At 41.6% G+C, this 9,612-nt stretch overlaps 1 protein-coding gene across 1 annotated transcript; it reads right to left on the bottom strand.

Moving 5' to 3' along the window:
• Nucleotides 1–7,301: 7,301 nt before the first annotated feature.
• K441DRAFT_696295 (uncharacterized protein) lies at nt 7,302–8,155 on the bottom strand (the record flags this gene model as incomplete). Its single annotated transcript, XM_067652873.1, has 2 exons — nt 7,302–7,543; nt 7,594–8,155. The coding sequence occupies 2 exons, from the start codon at nt 8,153–8,155 to the stop codon at nt 7,302–7,304; spliced, it is 804 nt and encodes a 267-aa protein (XP_067504253.1).
• Between the last annotated feature and the right edge of the window lie 1,457 nt (nt 8,156–9,612).

Raw genomic sequence — 9,612 nt, 5'->3', positions numbered from 1 at the left:
TTAAAAGTTAGGAAACTAAGATAAATGCTATATTCTCCACTTACCTTTAAGCTAGTATATAATTTCCTAATTAAGAAAAGTCATTTATAAGTAGTTACTACTACCTCCGTGCAAAATCTTTTTATTATACCTCTTTAGTCTTACTTATAGATAACTAAAATCGTTTTATATTAAACCCACATTTAAATATAAGCCCTAAAAGCTTCTTAACTCGTAAGATTACTATATAGGTTAGCCCAGCTATCTTATCCTTTTCCTTAACATCTAAAACCACCCGGTTAAGTATTAGGCCCTAACTTTTATATACAGTAAGAGTAAAAGCTAGAGTAATTAGAAATTAACACCGTAAATAAGAGCCTCTTATACCCTTCTATTTATAAAGCATAGAAAATATAGAGATAACTTTCTTACCATCCTGCCGAGTAAATAGGGCAGGTCCGTTATACTTATCTACTATAATTAGTAGTAACTAAGGCTGGTCCTTTTTAATATCCGCGTATCCCTTCTATATAATATCTTTAACTATACTAGTAGTACCGTTTACTAAGCCTAGTTTAACCCAGATATTCTATATTAGTATTACTTTCGCGCTAATATATAGGGCTAGATTCTCTATAGTATCGCACTAATTAGAAGTAACTTTCCGTACACCTATACTAGTGTTAACTAACTTAATAGCTACTACTAGCTGTAAAAGGTTACGAAGCTAAGTAGTATTATACTTACCTATAGCAGCGCGTATGCTATATAGCCAAATTGCGTTATTAAAGCCCGCAACCTTATTAGTAGATAGGCCCTACTTATACCTAGTTAAAAGAAGCTTTTAGGTCAATTCACTTATAGAATTACTACGTAGCTCTATAAGGGCGGTCCTAAATACTAAGCTCTTAGCATTATTACCGCCCTACCGCATAACTTAATCTAAGATAGCTATTTATTTAATCACCTTATAGGCTCCCTTTTTATAGCTAGCGAGCTTTAACGGCCTAGTGGGTAGATTGCTATATAAGGCCGCCTAACCTATAAGGGGAAGCTAATGGAAATCGCCTACTAGTAAGATGTTTAAGCCTCTAAAATAGTCGTTATTACATATAGGGTAGATCTAATGGAGGCGGTAATTAATCTAGGCCAGATATACTTGCCCAATTATAGATTTCTTATTAAGGATAAGATAGTAAATATCCTTAAAAGCTTATTATAGAGGCATAAGACTAGCAGTAGGTAATTTCTTAAACGGATGGTTCACCGGCAACCTTAATAGATCGTATATAGTTCTGCCGTTAATACTAAAGGCAGTTACCCTAGTAGGGGTAGCTTAAGCCAATAGCGATAGCTTATTATTAGCCTTTGCCATATTATAGAGCGTAGTAGAAAGGACTGTAATAAGATACAATTTACCAGTTTCTACCTCTCTATTAACATTAATCCGCAGTAGGGGGGGGCTAAGGCCCTCTTAGATCTGCCTATAGTAATTAACTATAATATTATAGATATAACGCTGACCTCGTTATAAGGAGGATGGAGTTACTATTTAGAATAGGCGGCTCTACGGTAGAGGCTATAGCCGTACTTCCTGCCAATAAATCCTCTTATTAAGCTCCGGGTACGTACCCCAATATATACTCTAGTCGTAGTTATAATTAAGCTCCCTATTACTAAGCCTATTAGGATCCTTAATCTTAACTCTATTAATATTTTAAACGCGGGCATATAGGGCCTTAAAGGACTAATATAGCTCCGAGTCGTCTACAAAATCGCCCTTAAACTTATTAATATTATTAGCAGTTTCGCGACCTTCCTCTAGTTTCTAATTACAGAAGTAGTTAGGCGGGTGCTAATAAAAGTTAACACAATCCTAATAGGAAGCTATATAATTAGGGGCCCTAAATCTATTAGTATAAGTAGCCACTTCCTTATACTCCCTTTATGGGTAATAAAGAATAAGCTTTATACGGCAGAACTTAGAATACTACAGATAGAAATAATCGTCGTTATATTGCGGAAAGTATAATATAACTTAAGGCCTTACTCTTAGCCAATACTTATAAGTAGAGTAATTAAAATAGAGTAGAAAATTAAGGAAAGTAATGTCCTCTACCCTATCTAGGCGGCGCTTATATTTCTTATAGTTAGACAGTCTGCACCCTCTTAGTTGCCTATCATTAGGCTTATATATAGCGCTTTAATCGTCCTCCTGGCGGTAGTTTAAAGTTACTATATTCCTAGAGCCTTTATAAAGGGGAATATTAAGAAGCAGATGGTATACCTCCTACGCTAACTAATTGCGTTTAGTAATAAGCTTATTTATAAACCTAACCATAACCAAACTAAAGGCATAAAGGCCATTAGCGTGCAGCTATACTAATTAGAGCAACTCCTAGTAGGAAGTTAACTTCTTCTCTTCCTTACTACAATATTTACCTATATAGTTAACTATTACTAATATACTTATAGCGGGTAATGTATTAATATTCGCCATCTACGCTAATATTATAGCCGCATTGTAACTATTAAGAAGCTTATTATTACGCTATAGACAAAACGTCTAGTAGTATAGATTTTAATCCTTTAATACAGCAGCCTTATTATAGAGAGACCGTGAAAAATAGAAGCGGCACTCCTTTACTCTAATAGAGCCTTTCTTCAATCTTAAGCAGTAAGATTTAGTGCAATTACGGTGCTGTTAAAATCGATTAAGGTAGGTAGTAAGAAGCTTACTAGTATTAAGCTATTCTTTATAGCTAAAAGCGGAAAGATATCGGAGATCGGGAGGCCTAAATTAATTAGGATTAATTGCAGATATAAAAGTAGCCTAGTACTTAGCAAAAGCCGCCCTTAATTTAATAGCTAACAGATCTAGCCTTAGGGTTGTTAAACTCTATAAGAAGCTATATATATAGCCGCTACCTTATACCTACCACTTATATTGGGACCAAAAGTCAGTGCTATTAAATAGGCCTATAAGCACGTGCTTCCTAAATAGATCGAAGCGATAATATAGCCAGTAAGTAGTAATATATGGATTATTATTAAGGTTTTAAGAAGCAATCCGGTAGCGCTAAGCCTTATTAGTAGCCTTATATTTATTAAATAGAGGTATATAAGAGTGTAAATCATACCAATATAGATTAGTAGCGCTAAGTGTAAAGAATAGAGACCCGCTTTTAATATTCTTAGTATAAGCTATAAGCTTATTTCTCTTCTACCTCTAGTAAGGTCTAGTGCCCTTAAGGTTCCATATATACTGTATAATCTTATTTAGCAACTAGCCACCCCTATTACTATTTATAACATTACTAAGCTTATTTAAAGATAGACTATTTTTATTTAATCGGCTGTAAAGGAAGCGAGTAGTATTAAGGGCTTACTTTCTTATAATCTGATTAAATATATAGTAGCGAAATAAGGGGTGGCGGCTAAACCAACTGTCCTAATACTTAAGTATATATTTGGCGTACGTAGCTAGGGTAACTATACGGCTTTATAGCATATTAAAATCGGCTTTACTATAAGGAAATAGGGTAGAAAAGGCGCCGCGTATAATAAAACTAGCTAATCGCTTAGAGAGAGGTATCTGTTACATAGTAGGAACCTTTAGGCCCGCTTATAGGTCTTATTAGTATTAAACCTCACAACCTAAAAGCTCCAATTTAGTAAGGTTAGGCACTAGATTAGAAACCAAAGTATCTAGTACATTGTTATTAAATTCGCCGTCTAGTATATTACTGCCAAGCTTAGTAAGCAGAGGATTAATAGCAGAAAGACGTTGTATAGGAGTAGTAGGGTAAGCCGTTGGGCCACTAGAATTAGACTTTAACTCGTTAATATAAGGTAGCTAATCTAATATAGAGCCATTTTTGGGTAAGCTAGTAAGCCAAATGCTATATATTTTAATGTCGTAATAATTAGGATAATTAACCTTTAGAAAGTAAAGCTACTGTACTATAATAAAGCGCCTTACGGTATACCGCTTGGTAAACCGCCGACTTAAGTATTCGCCACCCTCTAATACTATAGGCCTCACGACCAGTATATTAAGTTTAGTAGGTAGCTGTAGTAGCTGCCTCTAAGTCTTTAGTGTGTTTTAGCCAAAGCAGCAGACGTAGCTAGTATAGCGATATTGCTAGCCGCGTACACGTATAACTTATAGATGAACGTATACGCGCGCAATTAGAAGCTCCTCTACCGCGGTAAGTATAGGTAGGAAGCCAGGAATAGGCCCCGGATTAAGCCCATTGCTTTCACCAAATAGGGAAAGAAGGGTTAGATCTTTAAGGCTATTGGCGTCCTTAATATAGGCTTTGTATATACCTATATTGTTACCTTCCGTAGCTAGGCCTATTTAAAACCACCGCTCTTTACAACGACTGCACGTCTCCATATATTCAGCCTATAGTATGCTTCTAAACTTCTTAATTCGCTCCCAATTAATAGCCGAAACGGGGTTTAGTATAGCTGAAGCCGGAGCTTGCTGTGAGGAAGGTGGTATTGGTGCTAAAGTAGGTATTGGCGCTGGAGAAGGCATTAGAGCTAGTTCTGGCAACGCATTCGGGCCCTCTTAGATGCCCCTTCTAGCTTCATCTGTAGTATATAGTGGAGGAGTAGGCGAGTAAGCTTTACCCTACCAATCGAGAATGTGGTGCTCCTGTTGTATTGCCCTAATTGTCTTCCGCCGTTAAGCTATTTCAGGTGTATCTTGGCTATTCTGACCGCGAGGCAAGAAGGCGTTCTTAGGGTCGTTTTTAGGTTAAGCAGTTTGCTGGCGCCTTACAGAATAATTCTTAGTAGTAGAATCTAGCCCTATAAGAGCTTTCCGCTTTCTTAAAATAGATATAGAGTTTTAGAAAAGTAAGTAGAAGTAAAAGTAATATATAGGGAAAACGTGCCTTTAACCGATATAGCTGGCATAGCTTTAAAAGCTTCTTTAATGGGCCGTTTTTAACAAAGTCAATGCGGGGCTTGTAGATATGGCACCTAATACACTCAATTGCAGTAGGCTCTACCACGCTCATAATATATATTGGGGTGTTAATTAAGGTGTCAACAAAAAAGGTATACTAAGATATTTTAACGTTCGCAATATTTTAAAGTTCGTCACGTGGATTCTGCCACGACTTACCGCGCGCTACATTTTTTAAACCAATCAAAAGCAGGCTTGGCAAAGTTTGAATTCTAGGACCCGAAAATATAGACCACTCGTACCTCGGGTCAATTAAGCGTTCTACTAAGTTTGTTTTTAACAGCTTAATTCTGCAGCTTTTAAGTTTTTTTTGATATTCTGAATAGTTACCGAAAGGTCTACTGCTAAACGTTCTGTAGGCGGCTATGATTCAGCTACGAGGGCTTAAATTATGGCTCTTAGAGCTTATGGAATCTTAGCTGCCGAAATTGCAAAGACAATATAAATTTCCGAATGAACCATACGAGACATATATCGCCGTGCAGTCGATTGAGGCTTTGATCTAAAATCTCCTCCTCTCGCCTATAATACCTACGTAGACGGCAGGCGGTGTGGAGAGATCTTAAGCAGTGGAGGATTTAGGCTTGGATTGAGCGGATTCTTAGGTATATAAGAAAGGATTTTGTCACGACGAACTATCCATTTCAGTGCCAATCAGATATACTGGGAATGTGGTGAAGGGATTTACTCGAAAACCTTACTAGACTAAAAAGGTAAGAGCTCAACAATATCTAATAGACCAACATCTTCCTAACTTGTGTGTTTTGCTCCTCAGCTCATTTTAAAGGAAGTTCTTCATGCTTAATCCAAATTTCCCAAACCGGCTCCTCCAATTAGGCTACGAACGTACCATGGAATTTATTCACTTTCTTTTTAAGGACTACTCGAAGCGTAACCTTTCAGAGAAGACCGACAGATCTGTTGCAACATCTGGGTTAGAGGCCCGTATTGCAGGCACTCTAAAGTGTCAAAGCAGTCACGGCATCTTTCAGCGGTACCTTCACAGAAATCTCCTATGGCAGGCGTCTGACAATAAAATGGAGCTGATTGGGTACAAACCCGGCGTGTGCCATCGTGGTCATGGATGGCATATAATAGAGGTATTCAGTTCATGGACATCCCTTTTGGCACAGTTGATTGGATTAATAACCTCCGGCTTGAGGAGCGTGGACTGGTATTAATCGCCAATGTAGGGGGGTTTCGGGATTGTACAATGGGACCGGATGGGAAATATTATACCGTCTTAGATTTCGGCAGAAAGAAAAGAGGATGGATACAGTATGATGTTAAGGAGGGCGAGGATCCTTGCAAAGAACGATGTGTTGTCATCGGGAAGAAGCCTAAAAAGGATGTGGATAGATTGGATGTTAAGGAGTACTACATATTAGTTGTCAGGCCAACCAGTGTGGATGGCGAGTATAAGAGGGTTGGAGTTGGGCTGATTCAGAGTGACTACGTAGTGAGACAGAGGCTCAACGTGCGAGTCGTGTGAACGACTAGACAATCTGGCGGAGTAACCGATGCATGCATGGATTCAATATTAAATTATGAGGCATGGTCTACATATAGGCTCTATCTATCTATAGTGTGGGTGCTTGGTCAAAGCTGGGGCAATCTGTACGAGATGCTTTATGGAACATTGTAATATTATACCAAAAAAGGTTTAATCAAGGGGTGTAAACCGTAATATAAGTGATATCGTTATATACCCAATATCGTACTAAAGAGATTTGGCTGTAGAAATAAGCAATTTACTAAGGCGAGATATAAGAATAAAGAACTAAGTTGATAGACTCATGTATCTCCATATCCGTGGTTTTTAGCCGGGTCATTAAAGGTTCGCCTCCTTTGTATTCAATTTCAGTAGTCCGATGCGGTGCGTTCAAGCAAGGGGAATGCACTATTCCTGTTTGCCTAGCAGCGAACAACTCGTGGGCGAGAGCTTCAGAGATACCAGAGAAATTCTCATGGTGCAATGGCCAAAGGGGCAGAAAAGCCATTCGTGGGGATTCACCAGCAGGCCATTTATTTACTCCATTCGGGTGAAGCGCCGTATGATTGAAGGTATCGTCTGGTCTCAGTATTAGCAGAGCTCGATAAAATTTGAGGGCCATGCAGCTGTTGCATGCATGAACAATGTCGGGCACAGTAAGGGCCCAAGAGGGTGCTTACCCAATGCAGATATTCCTCTTTGCGGACGGCACCCTGAACCTTGTTATGACTAAAGAGTCTGTTCCTATAGCGTAAAAAGATTGGGCACGGGATAGCCGGTGCCAAAAGCTGTGGCGCGGTCATGACGTTAACTTGTCTCAGCGTGCCGTGTCTGCGTGGCAAACTTTGGCTAGTGGCTGAAGGCTGCATCATGTCTCTGCATGTTCATAAGATATGTCAGAGACATCACGTTCATTGACGTTGAGGGTAATGGACCAGCATTTGGATGCGGGCAGTCCTCAGTCGTTGGATGTACAGGGTCCTCGACTATGGGACTTGGAGAGCGCGGACACATCGGAGCCGGGAAGGTTCGGCATTCGCCAATCGGTTTCGGGAAAGCCTCCGTCAGTGGCTGGACTGGTTTGTTTAGCTCTGAAATTTGTCAATTAAATACTTCTTTTCGGAAATTTGGGCAGCAGTACCTTCGCTCGTGGAACTGTCGGAGCCCTCCACTATCCTCTTCCAACGCTGATCGCTGTGCATTATCCAAACGAGATAGCTCTGCAAGCTGTGATTTCCCTTCTCATGCGCATCGCGGCATTCTCGAGACTGATATCGCTGGTCGCACAACTTGCAGGGATAACGTATCTCAGAAGGATCACGTTCAACTGTCTTGAGCACATAACCGTGATGGATCCGCCGCATAAGCTCCGCGATTTGGTCATCCTCAGCTCTTTCCTTTTCCAATCTAACAGTATTCCGACGACAGTCCCCTGAATGCTTGAGCAGTGCCATGGAAATGTAGTTGTGTGTCGAGGATGGATTAAACCAGACCTCGGAGAGGTCCAGCAAACACACAGTTCCATCTTCTTGCTTGACCTTTAACTTGATCTTCCCCTCACCAGTGAAGATGTCGCCGGTCTTCTCGTCCATTTTAGGGGGAAGAAGGTTGCTCCACTCGTAGAACTGGGCAGAGTCGTTGCATATGTGCATGTCCACGCCGGAAGTCACAATCCAGGTGTCGCGTGTAGGTCCTAATGCCATTGTGGAGGGTGGTCTAGCGGGCGTGTATGCAAAAGTAGGGCATTGGCCGGTTCGGTAGGAAAAGAGGAAAGTTCTCGATGCTGTTGGTGAGGAACTTCCGAGGGATCATACATTGAAAAAGGCGAAGGTCAAGGGACAGCGTGAGAGGGAATTTTCGAAGGCAATAGGAGTTGGCACCATGACATTGGTTGGGAGTGTTTAAGATGGGAATGGCAACTAATGCACGTTCTACATGGGGGTGGCGCACCCTTACAGTGCCTGCTGACATTGAGAGCATGGGTGCTTTGCGGCGCGGTTGTCCCAGGAGTTAGGGCCAACGCACGATGGACTTGTATGGACATAAGGGGATAAGGATTGGCATGAGGTACAGGAAAAGGATGCGCGCCTCACTTTGGGGTTCTTGGGGTTCTTGGGGTTAGGCGATCACAGCCCGTGCGCGAGATCTTACAAGATCGGCCTGTGGCCCGTGCCCCGTGGCCCCTCCACACAACCGTCCCCTCGGTTCTGGGAAAAACATCCAGCCTCCACCATCGAAGCTTTTTTCATTAGTACAGCCTCACTAACGCCACTTATATCGTTGTAGGAGTCGCTGACTCCCACACGTTTAACATATTTAGCCTATCGAAGAATGTCGACGCTCGTTCCTCCTTCTCAGCCGACAGGGAACTTGCGCTGCCATCCCCCTACCAATTGTGAAACCCCCACTCTGCCACTTCACTTGGGCAAAACGAGTGACAATGCACTCTTCTCGTATTCACAATATTTCCAACCAAAGCATTAAAAGCTTGTTGATGCGGGAGCAATTCTAGACACATGGCCGCACAGATGGCCGCTTTATTCAACATCCGTCCTATTCGACGCTAGGATCTACTTCTTCAATCTACGCTTCAGATCAAGGTGTCTACACGGCTCAACTTCTGATTTTCACCCCATCAGTCAGAAATCCGAGGTCTCATATCTTTGAACACTAGGGTAGCGCTACATTTAGCTCCTCATGGCTACCTCAACCTCAACATCGGAAAACTCCGACAGATCCGCCGAGAACGATCTTCTCTAGGGATATCCTCAGCCTTTCAGCCTTCGAGCGCTGAATGTGCTCACAGCATGTAAATCCCACCACCCGGAGGCTTACCCGTTACATCCGCTCTAGGTTTAGGCCACGGCAATCAGGCCAAACGGCATTCAGCCATCAACAAGCTCAGCAACTATCAAGCTAGCAATACAGCGACACCGCAACGACAAACCTCACTTCAGCTGGTTAGTCACTCTTCAACCTAATGAATTGGGCAGCTATCTCTTCGGCACCGCAAACTTAATTCGCTCAGGCTGCCCAAAGCCGTCAACGTACCGCGGCGGCAACATCGGATCCACAGAGCCCGCTTCCACAACGGCACCCGGGAAAGCCGACTACCACTCCCTTCATCGTAGATTGGTATTGACTAAGGCCATATGGGCTT

This window comes from Cenococcum geophilum (genome assembly GCF_001692895.1).
Source record: "Cenococcum geophilum 1.58 unplaced genomic scaffold K441scaffold_20, whole genome shotgun sequence".
Classification (NCBI taxonomy): Eukaryota; Fungi; Ascomycota; class Dothideomycetes; order Gloniales; family Gloniaceae; genus Cenococcum; species Cenococcum geophilum.
This window is presented reverse-complemented; position numbering and strand designations above follow the sequence as displayed.